The sequence below is a fragment of the Mauremys reevesii genome, linkage group 4, assembly GCF_016161935.1.
Source record: "Mauremys reevesii isolate NIE-2019 linkage group 4, ASM1616193v1, whole genome shotgun sequence".
Lineage (NCBI taxonomy): Eukaryota > Metazoa > Chordata > Testudines > Geoemydidae > Mauremys > Mauremys reevesii.
The window spans coordinates 65,963,100-65,990,568 of NC_052626.1; the positions used below are offsets into that span (position 1 = coordinate 65,963,100).

Consider the following 27,469-nt stretch of genomic DNA (forward strand, 5'->3'; position numbering starts at 1 on the left):
ATTTTTGTCCCACCCCCATCTTCGTTTCCCATTTTTCCCACTTCAAAATACATTAGTTACTATGGAAACAATATAATTAGTATGTATGGATCTTACTGACAACCACAAGCTCGGAATACAGTTCATTTTATATCATGGTTTGGAATATAGATTGTGGATATTAATGGAGTTTGATTTTTCCTGCCTCTGTGTGGTATAAATAAATGTATATTCTATCTCCTATCTAGATTTATCACATTCCTCTTTTATTTACCTATTTGGTTTGGTTCTACTATAGACAGATTACTCTTGGCAGCTTTTGAATCCCATATAATGTAAATTTCTGTATTGTATTAATGTAAACAAATTACAGTACATTTTTAAGGTTTTTATATTCATTGCCAGCACCCAAAGATGGTTTGGCTTGAAAACTGTACTGTAACATATAATGGTCCAGCAAAAGCCATCCTGTAATACTGGGGAGTTGCTCTATGAATGACTTGCCCTGTTTGCCTGCAGCAATAGAAGTAAGTTAGGATGAGAGCTGGTATAGCTGTTAAGCTACTGTGGGCTTGCTTGATCTCCATGGAAAGACGGCCCTCTTAATGAAAACAAAATTAACGGGCAAGAGTGGGTCAGTTTTCAGCATGGCTAAAGGTTAAAACCAAGGTACTTCAAGATTACATACTACTTATTGTTGATTAATGATCTGGAAGGGGGGTAAGTAGTGAGGTACCAGAATCTGCAGATGACACAAGGTTATTTGTTAGGACCAGAGAGGACTATGAGGAACTTCAGAGAAGCCTAATCAAGCTGAGTGTATTGCCCATACACTGGTAAATGAAGTTCAGTGTTGATAAATACAAATAAAGCACATCGGAGGAGGGGAACTAACTCAGACACATAGCAAGGATCTAAATTAACTATCAACTGAGAAAAGGAAGCTGGGCATCACTGTAGACAGCCTAATGTACAGCTGCAGTCAGAAAAGATGTTCAGTTGCATAAGGAATGGGATAGAGAACAGTACTGAAAAATCATAATGCTATCATATAAATTATGTGCCTCATCTGGAATAGCATATGCAGTACTGGTCACCCTCTGAAAAAGGATATTGTAAAAGCAGAGGGAGCTCAAAGAAGAGAAATGAGAATGATTAGGGGCCTGGAAAAACTCTCATGTGAAGTGACATTAAAAACACCAGGATTGTTTACCTTAGAAAGCAGATGAATAAGAAGGGACTTGACAAAAGTATATAAAATGATGACTGGACTAGTGAAGATAAATCAGAAGCTTCAGTTCTCAGTCTTATAACACAAGAACAAAATGACAATAAAAGCAGTCACATTCAAAATGAATTATTTAACCTCATGCTTCAAGATTTAAGCTGATCTCTAATGTAGAGATCTGGCAAAAACCTAAAGGTGTGGGGCAGGGAGGCAGGCAGACTACTCCACATTTGCCTACCATGGGGTTCTTATAACTTCCTCTGAAGTATCTGGTACTGGACACTTTCAAAAGGATACCAGACTAAAAGGAAATCTGGTTCAATCAAGTGTGGTAATTCCTATGTCAGTTTAATAACTAAAGGCACTTGCTACCTGTGTGACATGTTCTCCCATAATAGTATTTGCAGTCCCATTTACCCAAGGAACAAAGCACATGGTGGAACCCTAAGTTAAATCCGAGTGGCATAACAGCTGCTTTTATCCTGTATTTTCTTCTTCCTAGCCACACTTGGCTGCCATTCTGCTCCTTTACTTCTGGGTAAGAGTGAGATGTATGTAGCCACTTTGAAAGATATGACATGCGGGAGTACTAATACTGTAGTTGTATTGCCAACCTTTTCATTTGCCCTGGAGTATTCCTTTGGTGACTCATCCAAGCTCATGCCTGGAGGGAGTGGGCAGCCTGATTTACAGTGCCAGCATCTAAGCTCCTGCACAGCCAATTAATGATTTTAATGTACAAGCCTGGTAATACTGGGAGTTAGATTACATGCCCTTTTTGTGAAAATGTTCCCTTTTTAAGAATGTTCACAGTCTGGCAAAAGTGTACTTTATATTAAAGCAGAAGAGTGCTTCCATTTCCACCAGTGAGAGCTTTCATTTCTTAGGCAGTGACTTCCAGTAATCCAGAAGCCAGGTTTACTTGTCAAGATTCTAATGCAGTGGTCCCCAACCTTTTTGTCTGGCAGGTGCCAGACGAAGGACCATGGCGGCGGTGGAGCATCCGCTGAAATGCCACCGAATTTCTGGGGCATTTCAGCGGCGATGCCTCTCGATGACGTTGCTTGTCGGCAGCAAGCGGCATCATCGAGAGGCATCGCTGCCAAAATGCCGCAGAAATTCGGCGGCATTTCGGCGGATGCTCCACCGCCGGCCAGGACGCATTTAGATGCTCCTGCGGGCGCCATGAAGGGTAATATGCGAAAGCATGGTTTCCAGCATTTGAAGGGAAAACAGAAGAGGTTTACCTCCTGCCCCCCAAAACTGAAATACAAATGGATGAATAGTTTTGGGAGGACAGAATGAAAATATAATCAGTTTTGGTATTAAAATAAAAAAGTGAGCCTTCCCTAAATAGACAGTTAGTGTCTGAACAAGAACTTTGATGTGATATTGACTCATTGTTCTTCATATATATAATGTATATTTCCTTAGGAGCGTATTCTACACATATGCTTTCCTTCCAGCCCCCCACATAAGAAGAGCTGATATGGTATGGCATCAAGGTAGGGTAAGGGTAAAATTATTTTGCTGCCTATGGAAACATTTATAAATAGACTTCACAGTAAAACTGCTGCTCCATTCCATCTACTGAACTTATCATGATGTGGCTGACAGACGTGGCTTACAGGGGAAATGTGAAGGTTTTTTTTAATTCTCTCTAACTTGAAGTATTTAAATATATGATTTGAGGACTTCAGTAACTCAGCCAGAGGTTAGGGATCTATTTCAGGAGTGGATGGGTGAGGTTCTGTGGCCTGTAATGTGTAGGTGGTCAGACTAGCTCCCTTCTAATCTTAAAGTCTATGAGTCTGTAATCGAAACACAATTATGTAATCTCTTTGATATGACCTTGATTTAGGGTGACCAGACAGCAAATGTGAAAAATCAGGCTGGGGGTGGGGGGTAATAGGAGCCTATATAAGAAACAGACCCAAAAATTGGGACTGTCCCTATAAAATTGGGACATCTGGTCACCCTACCTTGATTTACTGTAAATGCTCAGCACAGTAACATCATTAATTTAGTCTCCTACACCCGCATCAGTACCAAACATTTAATCAGCTATGAGTTCAACAGCTGAACTAATCTTTGTGTTATATGTAGGCTTGTATATCAAAGTGAGGTAGAAAGCAATCAGTAACATTTGCAGGTGATGCATCCCACCAATTTGGCAGAGGGCTTTATCAGGGACTACTCCTGAGGGAATTTTGCATCACTGCACATGTGCAGAATTCACGTACCCTGTGGATTTCTTTGCTTCCCCGCAGAAAAATTACTTCTGGCGGGGAAGCAAAGGAAAAGGCACAAGAGCAGTCATGCACCGATCCCCGGCAGCGTAGGCAGGTTTGTTTGGGCACCAGGAGCAGCTCATAGAGATGCCCCAGAAATTCGGGCAGGGGAGCTGGGTAGTTATGAATGAGAGAGAAAAATATACATTCTGTTCCTCTCGCTTGCTATTGCAGCACACTTTGCATGGAGGGGAAAGACTTTGGGGTGTTTCTGAGGAGGTAAGCATGGGGCAAACTCTGTTCCCCTCAGAGCAGAATATAGCAGCCTGCCTGCTTAGTGAATTCCCCCCATTGTCTTTGTGAATTCCCCTAGGAGTATAGAACAGGTATAGAAGTTTTAAGGCTCCTTTACATTGCCACAGTGGTGTAAAGGACAATATGGCCTTATAAAAGCTTATGGTGCTTTAGTGATTAGAACTGGTCTAAATTTTGGACTGAAAAAAATTCCTATGAAAAGGTGCTCCATGAACTGTTTGCTACTGACCTTCTGGAGATGGTCAGTAGCCAATATAAATTGTGAGTTTGAATCCCCAGCCCTTACTTGCTCTTCAGTTGCCTATGATGTAACACTGAGCATATGGCTGAATATATTTGTTGACTAATAACTAGAAATAAAGGGTCAAACCTAGCTACATTACTATTAGTCAAGAGGGTTTGGGGATTTCCTCCAATGCTCCCCACTCCCATTCTCCATCTGTGGTATTGTAGTTTTCAATTATTTTGGTAATTTATTTAACCAGAGTAATTATATTGCATTATTTTGACAAAATATATAGAATAGTGCAGAATTTTAAAATATTTTGTGCAGAATTTTTAAAGTTTTGGTGCAGAATTGCCCCAGGAGTAAGGGACTCTTTGATAAACTAATGCGAGGCTTCACCTAGCAGAAAGATGAATTTAAAAAGAGTACTAGAGATATTGCCCTTCAGTCTAGGTTATATAATAGCACTTTGCTATTACAGTTGCTGTGACCTGAGTTATATTTACTCCAGAATACATAATCTGACCTAATTTTCAATTCTGATGTACAAAAGGGGTCGCTGTGGAACAGCAATTAAGATGCTGGAACCTCAGTAGAAGTGTGGAAAGCCTGGCCCCTGCTGTCCTCTCCCCCTGAGACCTTGTCCAAGCCAAAAGTCAGAGCCGGGCAGTTGTAGGAGCCCCCCAGGGAACCCAGGCTATTGTGGGGAGTCCTGAACCCTCCACCTTCACTATGGGGGTACCAGAGTCCCCAAAAGCAGCCCACAGCCCATATCACTCCTCCTCGCCTCCATTGGGGTGACGATGAGGGCTAAGGACTACCTCAGCCGCGCCCCCCCCACACACTTTCTAATTGCTGAACCCCCAGGGCCCCACCTCTTCCCCCACAAAGCCTCACCCTTGCTCCACCTCTTCCCTCCCGGCCCCACTTCCTTCTCCGCCTCTTCCTCCCAAGGCCTTGTCTCCATCGCTGGGTCCTCTCCACCTACCCTACAGTGATTATATGTCCCGTTTTCACTGGGACAGTCCCTTTTTTAAACCCTATCCCGGCCATCCCAACTTTTTTGATAAAAGTGAGCATTTGTCCTATTTTGCTTTTGCCAACTAACCATCAGTTGGCAAGAGCAAACTGGACAAATGCATAGTTTTGCCAAAAAAGTTGGGTATGACTTATGCAAGGCATGGAGGAACATGCTGGGATGGGGGGTGATGGGCAACGCCAGCCCTGCACGGGAGGGAGGGCTTGGGAGAGTGCCTTGGGCTGGCACCGCATGTGGGTGGTGCTGAAGCCATGCCACCGGGAGTACTCTGGGAGTACTGCCACCCAGAGCACTGAGGCCGGGAGCACCGGGACTGGCCGTGCCACCCAACCACCTGAAGCACCAAGGGCTGGGAGTGCTGCTGCCTGGCACATCGGGGCTGGCCGTGCCACCTGACTGCCTGGAGCTTTGGGGGCCGAGAGCACTGCCATCCGGAGCACCGGGCCGGCTAGCTGCACCGCCCAGGGTACCGGGACTGGGGCCTCACCCCTGGCCGCCTGGTGCTGGGTGCCGCGCTGGGGGTGCTCTGGGCTCCTGCATGGGAGGGCAGAAGGGGGGCAGATGGGCACAAGGGGTGGGGCCAGGGGCTTGCCTCCCCCAACGGCCAGGTCACTGGCTGCCCATGGATACATGTATGAAGATATTGGTGCATTGCTGAAGCATCCATACGTATATGGTATAGCCATTGTGCCCAATTAATGCCTGATTTAAAACAACTGACCATTCCGGAGTTGCACTAGGGATTAATTTAGTTCACTAAGTTTAATAGATGGTGGGGGTCCTGCTGCATCTGCTGGCTTGGAGTGGTTTCCACTATATGCTGGGTTCACAGATTGGTTCAATGGCTCTCAGCACCCCCATTATACACATTGTTCTAGCCCCCCTGCTAGGTTTGTCAGTATCCTCTTTCTTCTTTAGCCTGGGGGTGTCCTGTGCTGGCAAGAGCATCCTCAAGCCCAGGACTGAGCTGCTGTGCAGGGTGAGCCCGCCTGTGCCTGCAGCTGGAATTGGCGGTTGTTATTTAAAGGCTATTTTTATGGGGGGAGGGGGGAGATATTTTTCAAACGGCAAATTGATCCAGCCCCTCCAGTGTGCGGGGTGCCCCCTCCCCGGCGGTGGGAGCTGGCTGAGGGGTGGGAGGGGCGCTGAGGGGCAGAGCCAAGGGGGGCGAAACAGGCTTTGACACCTGGAGCTAGCCCGGGCTATTCGTGAAGGCGGGGCCAAAGCCCAGCCCGATGACAACTGGGTGGGGGCAGGGGCGTGGCTGGCCCCTCCCCGCGCTCCTGCCCCCGGCACTGCCCTCCCGCTTCAACCGACGCCCGCCTGGTTCTCAACGGTCACAAGGGGGCGCGCGCGAAGGGGCGTGGCCAGCCCCACAGCCGCTTCCCTGGCGAGGCGGGGCGGGGCCACGGCCGCGGTTTCAGGCCCGCGGCCCGAGCTAGGCACCGCCCGCGGAGCGGTGCGATGGGGGCGGGCGGCCCCTGGCTGGTGCTGCTGGGCTTGGGGAGCCTGGTGGGCGGTGCGGGCGGCTCGGCCCCAGCCGGCGGGCGCTCCTACGCCGTGATCGTGCCGCGGCTGCTGGCGCCCCGCGCCGGGCAGGACCCGCGGGAGGTCTCCTACCTGCTGGAGGTGGAGGGGCGGGGCCGCGTCGTGCACCTGAGGCAGAAACGGCTCTTCGTGCCCGAGCACTTCGCCCTCTTCACCTACCGGCCGGGCGGGGCCCTCCAGCGGGACCAGCCCTTCGTGCGCCGCGACTGCTTCTACCAGGGCTACGTGCAGGGCAGCCCCGCCTCGCTGGCCGCCCTCAGCACCTGCTCGGGCGGGCTCCGCGGCGTGCTGCGCACGGCGCAGGGCAGCTACGAGATCGAGCCCGTGCCGGACTCCGCCACCTTCCAGCACGTGCTGTACCGGGTGGAGGAGGGGGCCGCCGGCCTGCGGTGCGGCTTGACCGACCAGGAGCTGCAGCGCCAGGCAGCCTTGATCCCTGGCTTAAGGGGCCTGTTGGCCAGGCAAGCGCCTGAGCGCCTCTGGTGGACACATACCCGCTACCTGGAAGTCGTCTTCGTGGTGGAGAATGAACGATTCGTCCAGTCAGGCAGCAACGAAACCAACGTCCTGCAGCAATTGCTAGACATAGTCAATATAGGAGACTCGATGTACGATCCCCTGGGGGTGCGCTTGTTTATAGTGGGGCTGGAGATCTGGACACAAAACAACCTTATCCCAATTGGTGATACCATAAATGCACTGCTTGGCACTTTTAACAACTGGAGGAGAGGGGAACTGTATCCACGGCTGCCCCATGATGCAGGTCACTTAGTCACGTATAAAGGGTTTGGCATTACCCTTGGATTAGCATTTGTAGGAACAGTGTGTTCTCATCATTGGGCGTCAGCCGTTCTTTCTTTCAGGGCTGAGGAGTTGTACTCATTTTCCATTGTTTTTACTCATGAGTTGGGCCATAACCTCGGCATGAACCATGATGGTGATTATTGTAAATGTAAGCGCAGAAGATGCATCATGGCTGCGTACCACAGCATCACTGATCTGTTCAGTAACTGCAGCTATAACCAATATTTCAATTTAATGACTACTCAGGCACAGTGTCTGCTTGAGCCTCCAGCACCGGAGAAAGTTTATACACTCAAGTACTGTGGCAACAAGGTGGTGGAAAGTGGAGAGCAGTGTGACTGTGGCTCAAAATTTAATTGTGAAAAGGATCCTTGTTGCCAACCCAATTGTACATTGAGCGCAGGTGCAGCTTGTGCTTTTGGAGAATGCTGTGAAGACTGTCAGATACTTCCAGCGGGAAAACTATGTAGAAAAAGTACTGATGAGTGTGACCTTCCTGAATATTGCAATGGGACTTCAGAGTGGTGCCAGAAGGATGTATATGTGCAAGATGGAGCCCCATGCCAGAACAATGCCTACTGCTATCGTGGAAACTGCTCTAGCCATGATCGACAGTGCAAAATGATTTTTGGTAAACAAGCAAAGGTTGCTCCATTAGTTTGTTTCAGAGAATTGAATACTAAAGGTGACCGGTTTGGCAATTGTGGTCTTAATAGTGATCCTAAATATAAGAAATGTCAAGTAGAAGACACCTTATGTGGTAGGGTCCAATGTGAAAACATGAAAATAATACCATCTTTGGAGAACCATAGTACCATACTTCAAACTCCAGTTGATAATAACTGGTGCTGGGGTACAGACTATCATCATGGGATGGATATCGCTGATATTGGAGCAGTGAGAGATGGCACATCTTGTGGTCCTGACAAGATTTGTGTTAACACGAGTTGTGTCAGTGTGTCACTCCTGAATTATGACTGTAATATAACAAAGTGCCATGATAGAGGAATATGCAACAGTTATAAAAACTGTCATTGTAATTATGGCTGGGCACCTCCAGACTGTCAACATAAAGGATATGGAGGAAGCATTGACAGTGGACCACCTCCACCTGTGAAGGCCCTTTGGGGAGGTGCTATTGGAATACCAATAGTCCTTGCTGCTGCTGCTGCTGTTGCTGTTCTTGGGATTGGGCTTTGTGTATATTATAAAACTGCACTAATGGGATGGCTTAGAACATCAGTGGCCAGATTCCACCCAACACAGCAAGCAGATGCTTCCAGTGATGAAAAGGGAGTTCCCAGTCGCTCACATGAGACAACTGCTACTGTGTCAAAACCTGTGGTAGAGTCCACAGAGAAAGCATGGGATTTTCTGTAACATTAAATAATGTATAAACAATATATTTACCTCTTAAGAATAAATTCAGTCTTAAGCCTTGATATAGCCTTTTTAAATTGTGTCTTGAAGGACTTGGTCTCTGCCTAAACTCAGGGCGTTAAGAAAATATTAGGAGTATCTATATAGCCCCTTTCATCTCAATGCTCTAGAAACAAACTCTCACAATGCCTTGTGAGGTAGGAAAGTATCCCCATTTTACTGATAGGTAAACAGATACAGTGTGGTAAAGTAATTTGTGCAAAGTTACTCTTTAAGAGGAGGAAATGGTTTGAACACTTCCACATGCAACAAAAGATAAAAAAAAATTGTTCTTGCCATTTTATGTTCATTCACTGAAGTGACTCACTCAGACTTGGGTGGGAAGCAGGCCTTCCAGTCAGATGCAGGTGTTTATGGAGAGGAGAAGGGACCATAAATCCTAACCAGGAGCAGATGTGCAGAAGGAGAAAGACCATGACTCTAACCAAGAGCAGTATTTCTTTTAAGATTGGGTTGCCAGCACTCTGCAACAGGAAGTTTTTCACTTCATGGGATTGGAGAGATCTAACGTCCATGTTCACAGCTGATAAACTTCTGAATGTTTGGAAATCGATCAGCAGTTTAGTTGATATCAAGCTCAACATTTCACAAAAATATCCTTTTTTGGGAACATTCCAATACCTTTTGTGTGTGGCTGGGTCAGAAGCACTGGATTCCTTATTTTCAATGGGATTAATTTAATGAGCATGCAAAAATATAAATGAGAGCAGAATTTGGCTCAAAGTCCTTGTCCCATAGGGTCTTTTAATAGTGGGGCCTGATCTCATAAACTCGCCACATGTGAAACTCTCACTGGATTTAACAGAGTTCTGTCTACCTAATGTAGTGAAGGGGCCCCTGTAAATACTTATCAGTCTCGCACCCCTAAATAATACATGTATCCTCAACACTGTGGTGGGGTAAATGACCTGGTTTTTTTTAAAGTGCAGAATACCAAGTGTCATAAGAACCAATGGAAGCTATGGGGTACTAGGGACTTTTGAAAATCAGGCCACTTATTTAGGTACTTCAATATGCACATACGGGTATACATTTAGGCAGCCTTTTTGGAAAATTTTGGTCCTACTCTACATTTTACTTGCTTAGGGTTGACGCTCTTTTGTCATGAAAAGCTCAAATACAATCCCCTTTTGGTCTTGTGAACACTAAAATAATTCCAACCAATATCAGGGCCTGCTGTAGTAAGTACTGCACATACACATAAGAAAAGACAGTCCCTGCTGTAAAGAGCTTATCAGCTGAATAAGCAAGGCAGACAAGAGGTGGGAGAAAGGAATTATTACTATCATCCCCATTTTGCTGAGGCACTTGAGGCTATGGCTACACTTAAACTTCAAAGCGCTGCCGCGGCAGCGCTGGCCGCGGCAGCGCTTTGAAGTGCTAAGTGTAGTCAAAGCGCCAGCGCTGGGAGAAATCCCAGCGCTGTACTCCAGCCCCCAGCCTGGGGATACGGACAGGGACTGGGGGCGCAGCGCTGGGCGCTGGGCTACACACTGGCGCTTTGGCGCGCTGGCAATGGCCAGCAGCTGCAGAGGGTGTTTTCACCCCCCTTGCGCACAGATTAAGTGTAGCCAAACTTTTCCAGTCACAACTGGCATAAGTGGCAGAGCTGGGAATTGAATCTAGGGCTCACCACAAGACCATCCTGCCTCTCAATATGAATTTGTTGAATGTTAAAGGCTTCAGAGGATTTGCTCATGCAGTTTATTTCCCTGGAATTTTTTATAGTCTCTTCTCTATCGAGAGGCCTAAAATATGCACATCAACTGGCCAAGGTGATCCCAACAGCAGACATTTGAACATGGAGAATTTTTGAATGCAACTTTTTTTATTGAATCTGAGATAATTTAAAGTATGAATTAATTCAGTTTTCATGAACTTGTGACTGTTGCAGGGAAGTTGAAAATGTAGGTGTAGTCAGGAAAAACTGTCTTGCTATGACAGGGAAGTGGATCTAACTACCATATAGAAGTTGGGAATGGGAAATTGATGACATTGATTGGATCTTCTGAAGCAAGCACTCTCCAGTCCAGGGCAGCCTTTGAAAGGAATACTAATGAGAGCTAACATCCAGTACATCAGACCATTTCCTCTTCTGGGCTCCCTGAGTTAGTGGAGTTCCAACTGATTAGATCAACTTGGGAGAGAAAAACAGGGTCTAGGTACTGCTACTCTGCCTAAGCAATTTTACGTCTACTTCCTTCTTTAGCATCTCTCCTTTGAGCTGAATTACCCAGGAACATTCATGCCTCAACATTCCATATGATAGCTCCCCAAACAAATCTGTCACAGCACCTTCAGGCCTCAACATTACTTCCATTAACTCCCCTATATTGCTCTAATTAGAACCCTGCAGATACATAACATTTTTACTGTTTCATATTTTGTTTATTTACATTTTCTTTTGCTCTTTTCCTTATTCTCCCTTCTCTTGAGCTGGCCAGGAGTGAGGGGGAAAAGAGAAGGTGCCAGTCTCTAAATTATTTCTGCAATTTTGGACAGAAACCCAAAAAGGCATTTGCCTAAAATAGGGGGTTATAAATGGTATACTTTGGTTTAAATGTTTAATTGTCATGAGTTTAGGATGGTTGCAATGCACACAGGTGATAAAACTATGAGTCAGTTATACAGATCGTTTCAAGTGCTGATAACACCTTCATAGCAGACCACATCATCACATACCCTCCATGTGCCACATGTTTTGTACAAGAAAAACTATTTTAGAAGCAATTTAGAGATTTTTTTTTTCATTGTATCTTTTGACTGTATCTGATTATTTTTCTGTCTCTCCACCTGTAAAGTCAAACCGCGTTAACATCATTAGTCCAACTATACAGCCTTCAGAGAGAGAGGAAAAATATAACAAATATAGTTTAGAAAGCTTGATGAGGTATCCAAAAGAGCTTTTCGTACATAAAAACGTAATTGTAAAATCTGATATCTTGGGACCAAGTTTAACAGGAGCCACTTGCCAATTATCCTGCAAAGACATGACTCCCAACCATATAAACTTGCATAGACTGAGATCTTAGAGTCCATATTAATTTTCAAAATATTTAAGTATAGGTGCTTCTGTGACAACTATTTCTGATTCTCAAAAGTTTATCTCTTGCCACTCATCCCAAATGCCATTTCATACTGTCTTCAAGCAACATTCTGAGTGGAGTACTTAATTGTAACACATTAAGGATGAATTTACTTAACTATATTAACATTTCCATGGCCTTTTTTGTGAGCTTCTCATTTGCATAATTATATACCTCTCTTGGGTCCACTCAGACTCCTACTGTCAGTGTGTATGCATCACATAACATCTAAAGGAACTCAAGGAGGACACTGGTACTCTGGTTCTTGAGAAAGCCTCAGAATTAAAAGGACACCTAAGGCCACCCAGTCATGCTATTAAGTTTAATTTAGAGACGCAATAGGTGCACCTTAAACTGAGGAGGATGGTATTTAAACTTTATCAATTATTTCAAATTTTAGTAAAGAAAGCAATACTAAGAAGTAGTAAATCAATAAATAACCCACAGTAAATAAAGAAAGTTTAGCAACATGCTTTGCAAAGTCCGAATGTTTTTCTCAGCAGACTAGAGCTAATGGAAGCTCCATATTTTTTTTTAAAAAGCTCCATATTTTTGCACTCTATTCAATTTTCATTAACGTCAATGTCAATATACTGTGGTATGATACTATCGTCTCACTGTTGTGCTGTCCTGTCTGTCTTTCTGTCTCCATCATTTGTCTCTTCTCTTTGGGACAGGGATCAGCTTTTTGCTCTGTATTTGTACAGTGCCTAGCACAGTGGGGTCCTGGTCCATGACAGGGGCCCCTAGATACTGCAATAATACAAATCAATAATAATTAACAATAGTGGTGGTTGGCCCCGAATAATCGCCTAAGTGAGTGGTCCCCAACCTTTTTTGTCTGGCGGGCGCTGGACGATGAGCCACTGAGGACCGTGGCCGGCGGATGAGCATCCACTGAAATGCGACTGACAAGCAGCAATGTCAATAGGCGTCGCCGTCGAAATGCCGCCAACAAGCGGCAACGTCAATAGGCATCTCCACTGAAAATCAGCGGCATTTTGGCGGCGACGCCATTAAAACATGAGATTCTGATCGTTTTGTTGTTTAAAATCCTAGTTTCACTTGCTCACAGCCTTTACAAAAATGTGCATCAAGAGTCAGTAAGCTAATCTTCACTAATATTCAGCAGCATGGATGACGCTGCTTCTCGGCGGATGCTCATCCGCTGGACAGTACATGGGCACACACAGATGCCCCGGCAGGTGCCATAGTGCCCGTGGGCACCACGTTTGGGACGACTGGCCTAAGTAGAACAGAATTGAATAGAATGGTAAGATTCACAGGACTTGGCGCTAGTGCAGCAGTGAGCTCTGATTTGGGCCTTAAGTGAAAGATGGTCCAGGCCCTTTACTTTAACTGGTTGTAAGAGCTGGAGAAAAGCAAACTGAGCTGCTCAAGCAGATTCTGGGGCAGGGATCCACACATATGCATTCATTTTCAGGATTCGAACCTGACTTTGAAAACCTTCTGGTTAAAATTAAGGATGGGAGAGCTAATTTCACTTCACCTGGAGCCCCTCTGAAAATTATGAGTTGTAAGTTTAGAACAGAACTTGATGTTTTTGAGGTTCAAGTTCTGAGTGGCTCTGGCACTACTGGAGTTCTGATCTGCATATTTGTTTGTTTGTTTTTTAAATATTTCCCTGATCATCCCAGAATTTTTTTTAAAACAAGTGTAGTTTTTTTTAATATCACAGGCTTCAATTTAGACACATTTTTTAAAAATTTCCCTGGGAAAACAATGGTTTAAATTAAGACACTGAAATGTTTGTAAAGCTTGGAAAAAAGTCACAACATCTAAACCCTTTAAAAAACTTGTTTAGCCCCTTCCTGTATAAAATTGCTTAATTCATTGATTTTTGAAAATTATACAGTAAATATATGTAAAATATTTAATAGGGTTAAAATGAACACATTAAACTTGCAGGATGGGGAAGATTTGGGATAATTTACCACTAAATCCAGAGGCAGATTCATTTGAAGGTAGTTTTGGTTCGGATCCTGGTATCCGGTTAGTTTACCTCACGAAACACATGGGGTGGGGGCGCTGTAGAAGGAAACCAGTAAGAATGAAAGTGAGTTGTAATTCCAGATAACACTACAAATCCCAGAGATCTTAGCAGGGTCTCCTCCCGCCCTGTTCAGAGGCTGATGAAACTGAAAGTGCCGCAGCAGCGGCTGCTGCTTCAGGCCCGGGAGATTATTTCACCTTCAACAACTGCGGAGAGGAGGGCAATCAGGTGGCGGTGGTAGGCAGACAAAGAGAGTGAGCTTTAAAACAGTGCAACATGAACGGAGGAGTGGGTTGGGTCCTTTTGGAGGAAGTGATTGATCTCACCAGAGGACCGTCAGGTACAGAGTTAAAGATGGGGGTGGGAGGTTGGTCTGCTGGATCTGGGTACTTGTGATCTGGCGTGCAGCCCGGCTCTGTGTAACTCACTTGGTTTCACAGCTGCCAGGGAAGGTCCGGCCTGAGGCCTGTGTAATCCTGGCGCTAGTTTCTAGTAGCAAAGTCATTTGCAAATACCTTCCCGTGTGGAAGACAAATCTAGGCAGAAGGAATCTGTCTTGTTTTGTTTTAATAAAACCCACAAAACTTTGCTTTTCAAACGTACTTGCAGCTTTTCTCGGGGTGGGGTTAACACTGCATTGCACTTTGATTCATATGCCTCTAAAGGAGTTTGCTAATTGCTCAGTTATGTTGGCCTCCTACAGTGGAGTTGGCTTGTGCTGCAGCTGAAAAAAAGTCTATAAATAAAATCTCCACAATTAAAAGGGGCTGGGGCAGGGGAAAAGAATACAGCTGGATTTTCTTCCAAGGAAATACAAGTATGCTTTTTCTTTTTAAAAAAGAACAACTATGGGGTACTTGAGGTTTAACCAGATACTGACTTTAAACTGTAATGGGGTTCTTTCCCCTCAAAGGGCGATCTAAGAGATAAAAACAAACATAGAAAGCAAGGCTGAATGGGAAGCCCTGGTGTTGAACAACTGTGTATTTGTGCTACTGATCAATTAATGAAAGCATGGGGGGGTGGGGAGAGAACAATCCTAGAGTTGTAAGATAATGCAGCCAGCAGTGAAGTAGTCCTGCCTTGCTTGAAGAGATGGGAGAGATGCTGCTGCTTGTTAATTATTAGCACTTTGGCCCTGGTTTTTAAAGGTATTTAAGTGTTACTGCACTGAGTGTTGTGATGCCTAACTGATTTTAGGAGTCTAAATCTCATTTCCAAATGGGATTTAGGCACTATCAATGGGATTCCTAAATACCTAAGTCATTTGCAGATGGGATTTTAGGCTTCTAAATCAGTTAGCACAACATGGAGTGCAGCAGTGGTTAAATGCCTTTTAAAAATTCAGGCCTTTAGCTTTGTCTAGATGAAGGCCTGGTCAGTGCTACACAGTGGAAGAGTCTTCACTTTAAATTTGGCTCCTGCTGATGTAAGTGCCTCTCTATGCCCATTTAGTAACCTAACCTCCACGAGCAGCATAAAGTTGTGGTCGATGTAGTTAGGTCAATGCAGTGCCTGTGTCACCTGTTATTGGCTTTCAGGAGCCATTTCACAATGCTCCACACTGACAATACAATCGATACAAGTGCTCCTTGTGAAGACGTGCACTGTGGATGCAAGGAGACAAGTGTGCAGACATACAAACAATTTAATAATTGTGGTGGCTGTCTGCTGTATTAGGTTGATGTGATTTTTGTAGTATAGACTTGGCCGGAGGGTGAAAACATCTTGACTTAACAAAGGTGCCACAGGACTCTCTGCTGCTTTTACAGATCCAGACTAACACGGCTACCCCTCTGTTACATGATTTACAGTGCTGCTTAGCACCAACTGTAGCCTCCTTTAAACACCTATAAAATTGTTAGCTGCTTGTGCTGTAACCTAGGCTCCAACCAGCTGCACTTTCTCCCACTTTGTCTCAACAATTTCCATCCCCTTGATCATAGTCCTCCACTAGAAACATCCCTGTAGTTTCTTGTATCCTGATCCATGCCATGATGGCATTCTCCAGCTGAGGATAAAAACCAGGCCCTGCTTTGAGGTACAATTTTTCTACTCAAAACTGCCCACCAAACTCATTGTGGTAGCAGTACAAAATACCCTCAGACACGCTGAATGTTGGGCCCCTAGAACCTGTGGAGCTGGAGTGGGCCTGTGAGGATTCTAACTTGGATTGCCTTTTCTTTTTAAGCCTTTATTTAAAGAAATTTAATAGTATGGCTGAAGTGTCAATTGCAGACACAAATTCACTCAGCATACTGGTAGCATAAAGACTGTGTTGTATACTGATGCAAAACATGACTCACATTCCCACAGCGGACAAGGCCCAGAATTTTCAAAAGTGCCTCCTGCTTTGAGAGACAAACCTGTGCTGTTTTCCCAAGAGGTGCAGAGCAGCCCCAGCTCCTGTGGAATTCAGCTGGCGGTACGGTTGCTCTGCATTTCTGAAATGGACACACTGGGCACCCAAAATCAGAGGCCACTTCTGAAAAAATTTGGTCAGGGTGACAATGTACTACACTAACTGCTTTGTGTTTACTGTTGCTGTTTGGTGGGTTAATTAAGTAGGTAGCTAAGGGGAGGGAAAGGGAGTGGAGTGAAGGATAGGGGCGGCTCTAGGGATTTTGCCGCCCCAAGCACGGCAGGCAGGCTGTGGAGTGTCCACCGAAGCCTGCGGGAGGTCCACCGAAGCCACGGGACCAGCAGACCCTCTGCAGGCAAGCCGCCGAAGGCAGCCTGCCTGCTGCCCTCGTGGCGACTGGCAGAGCACCTCCCGCGGCTTGCCACCCCAAGCATGCGCTTGGCGTGCTGGGGCCTGGAGCCGCCCCTGTGCTGGGCCAATCAAACTTTTTGTTTCCTCCTTCAGAATAGATTATGCAATAAAAAATTCAAACTGCAGTTAGCTATGGGACTGACTCAAACTCCTGAATCCAAAGCATCACAAACGTTGTGGAGGGTTTGACTCTGGAACTGGTCTGCATGGCTCAAGGCTCATCTTTAATTAAAATAAGTATGAATGAAAATCTGCCAGACCTTCAGTCCATACCAGTGCTGTGTATGGCTGGTGACCAGTTTTGGCTCCAGTCACCCTTTCCAGAGACTGCAACACCCACATCTCTGTTGCAGGTACCACTGTTTTTCTTAGGCTTTGGCTACACTGGAGGGGAGGTTCGACTTCAGCTACGCTATTCGCGTTCAAAGTATCTTAGTTCGATTTACCTGGCCGTCCTTACGGCGGCAAGTCGACCACCACAGTTCCCCCATTGACTCCGCTTATTTCTCCTGCCGAGGTGGAGTACAGGTGTCGATTCTGGGATCAATTTATTGTGTCTAGATGAGACATGATAAACTGATCCCCGATGCATCGAACACTACCTGCTGATCCAGCGGGTAGTCTAGACGTACCCTAAGTGAATCTAGTTCCAGTGAAAGGTGCTGTCTTGACATCCTTGAAAGATGAAGTCTTCTAGTTATTCCTGGAACAGGTACCTCATAGGTAGCAGCAGTGAAAACTTCCCTCATCTTGTCCTTCTGGTATGCTGTGATCCTAAATTGAAGTGACTGACTATAGAAGGTGGTACTTCAGTATCTGCAGTCAACCCCTCACTGAGGGTATCTGAACATTTCAAAAACTTTTTTTTTCCTTCTTCTTAATTTCTCTTGGTGATATCATCCTACAGCCATAAGAACATTTCACTGTATAGAACTGACGGGGAACGGAGTTTAGGAAGACCATGAAGAAGTCAGTTCCAGAGCACTGCTATTTTCTGGATTTCCTTAAAGTAGAGGTTATATGTTTTGAGGTTTGACGTGTGTGTGTGTGTGTATTTTTTAAATGAGAGAGAGAGAGAGGGGAAGAGGAAATCTTAGTTTTTTTAATTCCTTACTGAAGGTAGGTATGACCTGAGTCTAGCAAGTTATTTCACATTGACTTATGGTAACAACTTGTTGTCACTACTAACCTATCTAATATTTCTGTCCAGGACTTTGTACGCTGCTCATAACATTAGTATCCAAGTACCTGACCTTGAATATGTGCAATCTGATGGTCAAAAGGTGAAAGACTACATATCCCTTGAATTATCCAGTTCAATTCAGGTGTGTGAGGCTGGTGTACAGTTGTTAGGCTACTCCTTATCCTGGTGCTGCTTCAGATGTCTTAGCACTGCTGCTTTGGTGTCAGCATCAGGGCATGATTCAACCTGCTGATCAAATTCTAACTTGCTAGATGTATGCCTTGGGGCTCATGCTGACTTGCAGTTATTCTTGTACATTAGAGAACACTCTGACCTGAATTTATTTGCTAGCACTTGGTGTCTTTGTGTTAGGGCCTCTGGCTCTTAGCTATGATCGTTGATACACTTCTTATAAGGGTTAGATTATTTTATAGAGTTAAATAGCAAGATAATCTGTAGGGTCCAAGGTGTCTTCATTTCCTCATATCAAAGCACTTATCACATAGTTTATCATTCACTTCTTTGGCAAAGTTCAGGTGCCTGTTTAGTTAAATCCTTTATTAAATATGAATGTTGACTGTGCTTGCAAACTGTTAAGATGGGTATGGTCGTATCTCTGGCAAAAGTTTGTTGAACAGGAAGAAGTATTTACAATGGCAGAACAGTATATTTAAAAATATATTCTGTTTATGCTGCTCAAAAATCACATTTTATGGAATGCCAAATTATTTTATACATTCATCTTGCAATATTTTGCCAGTTGGTATCTTTCTTAGCCTGTAGAAAGATCAATGTCGATTCTCTCTTCTTTGAAAAGGAAGAATTGTGAAACGTGCACTTGTTCTGAATACAGTAGATTCTGCTTAATAGCAACCTGGATATTAACAACTTCTAGTTAATAGCAACATTTTGCTGGGAACCAATTCCCTTCCATTGATTAGAATGTTGATGGGATTCAGATACTGGTAACAGCATTCTGCTTATTAGCAACTTTTTTTGGAAGAAAGGCTCCACCTGCAGGCCGAGAGGGGAGTGCAGAGATCACCTGGCTGCAGTTCCACAAATCTGCTTGCTGCTGATGCTCAGCTCATCCCAGTGCTTCCTTCTGGCAGAGCAGGTCTGCAAACTCTCCTGTAGATTGGGACCACACAGGAGATAAGGGCTATGGGTGGGCAGGAGAGGGGAAGGAAAGTTGTAGGTAAAGGCAGGTAGCTGCAGCCCAGATGCTGAAACTGCATGGTACCTCTCTCTGTCCCTGTGCTCTCTCAACTGCACCCTGCTGAGGGACTCCATAAGGAAGGAAGTGCTGGAATGTGCTGAGCTCCCTAATCTGGAGAGTACAGGGAGAAGTACCATGCAGCTCCGTGGGCTCCCAGTGCCTCCTGGCATGGGCGCCAACTTATATGGGCTCGTGGAGCTAAAGCCCCAGGAATATTCAAAATCAGGGGCTCTGCTCCACCAATATTTGGAGCTAGGTTTCGCCCCTTTAAATTCCAGCCGCTGCCGGGAATCAGAGGGCTCTGGGCTGCCCGCTGCTGCGGGGAGCCCAGAGCCTTTTAAATCCCAGCCGCAGCTGGGAATCAGAGGGCTCTGGGCTGCCTGCAAGCGCGGGGAGCCCAGAGCCCTTTAAATCCCAGCCGCGGCTGGGAATCAGAGGGCTCTGAGCTGCCTGCAACCGCGGGGAGCCCAGAGCCCTTTAAATCCCAGCCGCGGCTGGGAATCAGAGGGCTCTGGGCTGCCCGCTGCTGCGGGGAGCCCAGAGCCTTTTAAATCCCAGCCGCGGCCGGGAATCAGAGGGCTCTGGGCTGCCCGCTGCGGCGGGGAGCCCAGAGCCCTTTAAATCCCAGCCGCGGCGGGGAATCAGAAGGCTCTGGGCTGCCGGCAGCGGCGGGGAGCCCAGAGCCCTTTAAATCTCAGCCGCGGCTGGGAATCAGAGGGCTCTGGGCTGCCTGCAAGCGCGGGGAGCCCAGAGCCTTTTAAATCCCAGCCGCGGCCGGGAATCGGAGGGCTCTGGGCTGCCCGCAGGGGCAGAGAGCCCAGAGCCCTTTGAATCCCAGCCGGGGCGGCTGGGATTTAAAGGGCTCAGGGCTCCCAGCGGCTGCCAGCAGCTCAGAGCCCTTTGAATCCCAGCCCCTGGCTGCTGATTGCCCCCTCCCCAGACCCCTGCCCCAACTGCCCCCCAGGATCCCCACCCCCTATCTAAGCACCACTGGTCCTTGTCCCCCGTTACCCACTCCCGAGACAACTGCCCCTAACTGCCCCTTGGGACCCCAGCCCCTATCTAAGCCTCCCTTCTCCTTGTCCCCAACTGCCCCTTACTGAGACCCCACCCAACTTACCCCCAGGACCCCACCCCCTACCTGTCCCCTGATAAACCTCCTAGACTCCCATGCCTATCCAATTGCTGCCTGTCCCCTGACTGCCCCTCCGAACCTCTGCCCCATCCAACCCCCCCTGCTCCTTGTCCCTTGACTGGCCCCTGGAACCCCCTACCCCTTCTCCAACCTTGTAATCTTGTGGCACTGATGCGTTGTAGCTTCATTTTATATTGGCTTACAGGACGGGAGTGGGGGGGGGGGGGCACCACCATTTTGGGCACCACCAAAAATTATACAAACCTGCCGCCTATGCCTCCTGGAAAGCCCTGGCATTCCGGCTGCATCTCAGTTCCCTGCTGCTGTCCTACTTGCAAGCAGGTTTGTGGGGTTGCAACCAGAGAAGGCACATCCCAGCACTTCCTTCCCCGGCTACTGCCTCACAAACCTGTTTTCCACTTATTAGCAACTGCTGGTTAATAGCAACTTTTTGCTGGCAACAGAGGAGATGCTAATAAGTGGAATCCACTGTATTTGTTTCTGGTCACCAAAAATATCCCTCCTCCACATCTTCCAAACTGCATCCTTTGATAGAAATAATGAGTCTTCTACATTTTGCCTTGATTGCTGAAACCCTATGAAAAATCTCACTTTTGTTATTGTTCATTAGTGTTTCTATCACTAGAATGGGATCCTCTGATGATTCTGGTAAATCTTGACTTCCTCTCAAGTTTTCTGTCACAGATTTCTCTGTTCCAGGATTATTATGCTTCATGGGAAATGCTTTGTGGGCTTGTTTGGTTTTTACCACACACTTTTTGTGGCATCTCATTCAAGTAACATTAGTAACATCACTGCCTCGCTTCTCCCAAACCCTGCTAGCAATTCCATCCTCTCCACCATTTGTCTGAAGCTGACAGGAAATGGAACAAAGAGGCTTGGGAATGTCGAGGCTGCCATTAGTGTTGCTATATTTATCAGCCAGTAGGGGCACTCTCTGAACGCTGTAGCTCACCCCAGACCCTCTGATCTCATATAACTGAGCTAAAAAGCTACTTCCAAGGCGGGACAAGTTAATTTTCATTTGCCATTCTGTTCACAAATCTCCTGTTTCATATTCCTCTACCCAGTGCATCGAAGGAGAGAGCATCAGCCTGGTTAAGTGTGCATCTGGGATTTGCTTTCAGACCATGCTTGGAGTAGCTTCTGAGTAACAGGATCATGTCAGAAGGAGACTATTTTCTCCCTTCCGTCCCTCAGATGTTTGGTCTGTCCACTCCTGACTTCCCAAGTTTCATACTGCCGGATCGTCTCCCTCCTCATCATTTATTCTTTACAAATATTTTGCATTGTGGTACAGACTGTGCTCTAGCAGTCCATGGGGCTCCAGCCTTTGAGTTCAGTCTGTTCTTCTGGATTAGACTAAGCAACAAGTCTTAATCTTCCAATGCACTTTAATCCGTCGGCTGGTTACAGCCAGAGTTCTGTAATCAACTTTATTTTTAACAAACAAAAAAACCCCAAACTGCCTCAATCAGGCCATAACTTCCATTTACATTTTTTGGTGACTTTTTTTTTTTTTCATTTCTTTTCTTTTAATACCCTAGTCCTTTGAATTCATTTCCTGTCCTGTTTCAGATTCCACAAAGTGCTTGCACAGTTGCTGCTGATGCTTACATAAAATGTGAAGTGGGTAAGAAGTCTGTCAACTCATTATGTCCCTGGGTAAAACTCTGCACTCAAATACTCTAAGAAGATAACATAAGAATAGCCAGACTGGGTCAGACCAAAGGTCCATCCAGCCCAGTATCCTGTCTACCGACAGTGGCCAATGCCAGGTGCCCCAGAGGGAGTGCACCTAACAGGTAATGATCAAGTGATCTCTCTCCTGCCATCCATCTCCACCCTCTTGACAAACAGAAGCTAGGGATGCCCTAGGGCCTGATCCAATGACTTTAAATCATGGTTAAATACAGGACTGGAAGTTGAGTGATGTGGGCTCGGAGACCCTGAGCCAGTCAGGTAACCTCTTGGTGCCTCAGCTTCCCCATCTATAAAATGGGGATAATACTTCCTGCCTCACAAAGGTGTTGGAGGCTTGATTAATTATTGCTTGAAGCTAGACCTACAGAGTGGTCCATTGTGAAATGTAGAGTCTTTTGGTTTCCTTGAAAGAAACAGTTATTGATGAGAAGGTGTTATGGATAGTGAGGACTGGAGAAGGCACTGCTGCACTGGGGCAACTTTTTCCCCCTAACTACAAGGATGTATTGGACCTATTTTCTTATCTACTCGAAATTCTCTGTCTCCTGTGTCTCTCAGGATTGGGCTTTAACATCGTGGGTGGGATGGATCAGCAGTACATTGCCAACGACAGTGGCATCTACGTCAGCCGGATCAAAGAAGATGGGGCTGCCGCCCTGGATGGCCGATTACAGGAAGGAGACAAAATTTTAGCGGTAAGTCACTCCCTGGAAGGCATGTGTTTGGGGGATCAGGGAGAGCTTTGGCCAGCAAGGAGATGAGATGGGACATTCTGTGGGCCAGAGACCATCTTCATCCAGTTTTGCCTTCTTGCTTTTTTGGAAACATTCCTTGGCCTCTGGGCTTGCACAGCTATGTGATCATCTAAAAGTTTTTTATGGTACCAATAGCCTGATTTTTCCTCTCATTGTGGTATTTCAGTACTGTAGCTCCACTGACTTTTCTGGAGTTGCTTGTGATTTATATCCATGTGGGAGGAGAATCCATCTTCCAGTTGTTAGGTTTCTCTCCCCAGCATACTAGTCAGTGTGATCGGGATTATTATTAACCCTTTGCTCAGGAGGAGCTGGGTTTCCTATGAAAGGTTTCACAGTAACCATGGCTGCTTTCCTTGCCAATACCATGGTTAAGGTGGATTAGATGTGGTCTGAAGATTTTCCTGTTGCTATTGTCAGTTATACAAGGTGATAGCACTTTAACAAGCAAAAGGAGAACAAAGAAATCTGCTAAAATACGATAATCATTTGTATGTTTAATGGATTTTAATTATATAAAAATATATATTTAAACTTGTGTTCCAGTTTTAGGCTTATATAAATAAGCCACTCTTAGTTTGTGTAAGTTGGCACTTTATTGCTGAACCAAAGAGTGATGGATAAGTACCTTATCCTAACAGTGTAATAACTGTGTACAAGCAGTTGAAGGATGTAAATTCTGAGAAGGGGGAAGAATAGTTCAGTGAGATCCAATGAGGAATTACTAGGAGTAATGGGATGAAATTTAGCAAAAGAACACCTTACGCTGAGTATCAGGAGATACTTCATGATGATGAAATCTACAAGGCTTTGAAACATTATTTTGTGAGTAGTAGCAACCTCATTACTGGAATTATTTAAAACTGGACAGGACAAAGCACCATGGAATATATTGTAGGGAGTAATCTTGCGTAGATCCCCTGGTTGGGTTTCCATTGGTGTATTTGCCTAGCCAATGGGTCTTATCCATTTTTCAAGCCTTATTTCCAATAAAAGTGTGTTGTTTATCCTTGAAAGCCAATAAAAGGGCGAAGGTGTTCACTAACTGAAGATGCAGGTTTTTATTTTGGCTTGCATGTTGAATTTGTTAATCAATATTCATCCGTTAAGCATTCCATGCCACAGCATTTGACAGTAGATTAATGTCACAGTATAGGGCAACCTGTGCATTCAGTGGTCCAGCAAGGGCACCTGCTCTCAGGCCTCCTGTTTTTTGCTTCCATGTAACTTTCTCCACATCTCTTCTCTTTGGATTAAAATTTCTCATGCTTCATCTTAAATCAATGTTCAACCTGTTTTCTTCAAACTTTGCAAATAACCTGAACTGTGTTTTCAGCTATGCTAATGGTGTTTTTTTATTTTTTATTTTTTTTTTTTTTAAAGAGAGACTTGGATAACTCAGATTAGCTTTTGAACTTCATACCTGACATGGACTTAGTCCTCAGTGTGGACAAGGGCTTGTGAAGAAATGTTGGGGTTACAGGCAGTTTCAGAATGACATAGCCACTGTGTGGTGTACTTCATTTTCAGTAGATCCAGTACTAGACGTTTTCCTCCTCCTCAAAATACCATAATTCCTTTGACATTGCTCTGCTCCTCCAAAAGATTTAAAAAAAAAAAAAACAGTTACAGTAGAACCCATTTTTATTTCAAAAATGTTTCAGACCACTTAGTCTCAAAAACCACTCAAGTAAATAGGGGGTTGAATAAGACAGGTAAGCTAATGGGCATGTAATTTTATAGCTGGATTGGATAAATGGGATTCTGTTGTATTAAGCTCCTGCTTCACCCTCTGTATATCAGAATTAGAGGTGAACTCAAGCTGCAAAAGTTCAGAACCAACTTTGAACTTGGAAAAGTTTTTAGCAATGCTTTGAATTGGAGTTTCGGTTTGGGATCCTCTCATTGTCATATATGGAGGTCCTGCTTAATTGTCTGGTAACAGAAAGTGACTTTAGTGCCTTCTTCCGGTCATTATTATTCTAAATGCAAGAGTTAATCTGACTACCTAAACTGGCTGCTGTTGTTTTGTTCTGTAGTGCTGAGAGATGACTTTTGATCTCACAGCTACCAGTTCTCCTTTTTATTCCTGTGTTAGATTAACGGCAGGGATCTGAAGAACTTGCTGCACAAGGATGCTGTGGAACTGTTCAGGAATGCAGGCTGCGACGTTTCTCTGAAAGTTCAACACAAGGTGTGTATTGCCAGCTCCTGGCAGTTGTCCTTGAGGCCCTGCTACCATGGTTTTGGTCAGACTGTAGGAGACTCCTTGTAGATCCCTGTCTGCTTTGAACCTCTGGGAATTCTGCTCTTCCTCTCTACAATGGTTGGAGTGGGGGGGATTTAGAGGATTGGGTTTGTATTTATGTAATGAATGTACCCTACTGCTAGAGTGAATGTTCGAGTGAATGAACAGCAGCAGTATCCATCCATCCATCCATCCATCCATCATATTTAGAGATGCTCTGGAGGGGGTTGGAAAGTGTAGTAAGGTGGAGTCTTCTGATCTTTTTCTTTGCTAAGAGGCGTTGGAGTGGTATGGTCCCACCCTCTTATCCAGTCATTTAACAGGCAAAATATGTCTCACCGGACAGTCAGATGAAGTCCTAAGTCTTCTCCCATATTTTAATCTCTGGTGCCATGTTGTCCATGGTGGGAGGGATGTAAGATGGTGGGAGAAGAGGTTGGGACCTTGTGTGACAAGTCCTGATTCAGAATATAGTTCTATAGGTAAGGCTGGGTTGCACAGAAATTGGTGTTTGGCTACTGAGCCTTTCCTGGTAGGCTGCTGATTCAAATCTGGCCCAGTCACTGGTGATTAAACGTTACAATCTGTGGGCTGTTCAGTACCTATGTGAAAAGAGTTGCTGGACTCAGTGCAGTTCTAGTGGGCAGGTGTCCATGCAATTAAAACCCCACCATGTTTGACATTCGTTGTTCCCCTTGTTGGGGCAGTCTCAGTTGAGAGGCCGAAGACTCTCCAAAGGAGAGAGAACTCCCCTCTCATCCCTAGCTGTCCTCCCTCCAGGGTCGAGGCATATGTGTAGTGTCAGGAAAGAAGCATGTGCTGCTGATGCTTAAACTGTACCAGTACTAGCTCTGGAGACAGAGAGGAATCCAAAATCCGCTGCTGTCTGGCACCTCTAGCCATCACTAAAGTTGATAAAGAAGTGCTGATCCATCCTGAACCATCACTAGGGCAGCTCTTGTGAAATAGTATGTGACTAGGTCATGCTTAATTGTGGTGTGTGTGTACGTACATGTACCACTGCCATCTGCTGCATGGAATCTTACCTGTCCCAAGTGTTTGATTTTCTGTCTAGTTACTGGCTTACAAAGAGGATATGGAAGCATCAATACTACTCATAGCTAATAGAGGTTTTCTTTGACTCCTGTTGCAGAGTCATGCCTTTTGGAGCAGAAGGTTCTGCATTCTAACCCTCCCAGGCCCCAAGTGTACTGTATGCTGATGACCATGTCGTGTGTGTTTCTAGAACCACACATTCCTCACATAGGGTTGTTTTCTGTCTTGCCCCAATGGTGCGCAGTCTCCTTGCCACTGATGCTCTTCTTTCCCTTTTAGTTGCAGCCACAGAATGGTCCAGCTGGTCACAGAGGAGATGGAGAACCAGATGGTATTCCCCTAGCTGTCATTTTGGTGCCAGTGTTGGCCATTGCAGTGGTTACAGTGTGGGCCTTCATGAGGTATCGACAGCGGATGTGAAAGATTCCCCTCCGAAGATCTCTGTGCATATATATTCCATAGCTACATTATAATTTAAAGAGAGAATCAACAGTTTTATCCAGGACTAATGCCACAAAGGATTGTTGCCTCTTGTAAAGCTGCTGATGATGTTCACTATGTTCTGATTTTTCTTGTGGGGTTGACGGAGGAAGGAGGTAAATGGGGAGGTGAGATCAGTGTGTGTAAACGAATGTGCCATTTTCACTGATCCCATGGAAGTTTTGCCATCTCTTTTCTCACACCATGAACTTTCAAATACTTATTCTGTTAAGATGTGACTTCGGGGGGAGAAGGCTGTGGGTGTGTTTTTAAGAGCAAAACTTTTATTTTGAGAATTTCCTTGTTCTCATCTCATTCCTCCTACAACCAGTGATCAACCTCTCTGAATCAAGAATGAAGAGGAGTGCGCACTGTTTTTATTTTCTTCTTTTGAGTAGGGCGGGGTGATTAAATAAATGCCTTAGAGAAATGTATACCATCTAATCTGGTTTCCCACTTAAAGTTCCCAGAGGAGCTGCTGATGTAAAACAAATATGCAGTATCAGTGAGGTGGTGGTCTGGCCCTGGAAAGGCAGGAGGCAGCTTCAGGTAGGAGGAGAAAGGAGTAAGGATAGAAGGCTCAGGAATGAAGAACCAAAGAATTGTAGCAAGGGGCTTTCAACAAAGTGCTAGGATACTGGAGAGAGACACCCAATAGCATCAGAAATAGCCCAATGGGGGGAGAGAGTAACTGTTGAACCCACAGATAGGTCTCTAAAGTAGAGGTGAACCAACAGCATGAGCTACCAGAAGCCCCATCTCTCAGGTTACAGAATATTTTTGGGGGGGCAGGGGATGGAAATAGAACACTCATTTTACCCAGACTTATTGCGGCAGCAGCTGACCTGCTGTCTGCAGTGTCCTGCAGCCTGGAAGACCTTAGCGTGAAGTGGTCCGTGGTATTGTCTTGGTCCATCTAGGCCAGGGGTCGGCAACCTTTCAGAAGTGCTGTGCCGAGTCTTCAGTTATTCACTCTAATTTAAGG

At 45.4% G+C, this 27,469-nt stretch overlaps 2 protein-coding genes across 2 annotated transcripts; both read left to right on the forward strand.

Annotated features, from left to right (window-relative positions):
• Positions 1-6,394: 6,394 nt before the first annotated feature.
• LOC120403003 (disintegrin and metalloproteinase domain-containing protein 20-like) lies at positions 6,395-8,812 on the forward strand. Its single transcript, XM_039533651.1, has one exon. It carries the CDS (start codon positions 6,483-6,485, stop codon positions 8,748-8,750), a length of 2,268 nt encoding a protein of 755 aa, XP_039389585.1. The 5' UTR covers positions 6,395-6,482; the 3' UTR covers positions 8,751-8,812.
• Positions 8,813-14,023: 5,211 nt separating this feature from the next.
• Positions 14,024-26,918, forward strand: LOC120405128 (synaptojanin 2 binding protein). Its single transcript, XM_039538423.1, has 4 exons — positions 14,024-14,250; positions 22,504-22,640; positions 24,799-24,894; positions 26,284-26,918. The coding sequence occupies exons 1-4, from the start codon at positions 14,187-14,189 to the stop codon at positions 26,422-26,424; spliced, it is 438 nt and encodes a 145-aa protein (XP_039394357.1). The 5' UTR covers positions 14,024-14,186; the 3' UTR covers positions 26,425-26,918.
• The last annotated feature ends 551 nt before the right edge of the window (positions 26,919-27,469 follow it).

What these genes read in the sequence shown, in the direction of transcription:
- LOC120403003 (XM_039533651.1), top strand. Translation starts at nt 6,483, where the DNA reads ATGGGGGCGGGCGGCCCCTGGCTGGTGCTGCTGGGCTTGGGGAGCCTG.
- LOC120405128 (XM_039538423.1), top strand. Translation starts at nt 14,187, where the DNA reads ATGAACGGAGGAGTGGGTTGGGTCCTTTTGGAGGAAGTGATTGATCTC. An exon ending in TCTCACCAGAGGACCGTCAG is followed by an intron (nt 14,251 to 22,503) that starts GTACAGAGTTAA and finishes TGTGTCTCTCAG; the next exon opens with GATTGGGCTTTAACATCGTG. An exon ending in CTCTGAAAGTTCAACACAAG is followed by an intron (nt 24,895 to 26,283) that starts GTGTGTATTGCC and finishes TTTCCCTTTTAG; the next exon opens with TTGCAGCCACAGAATGGTCC.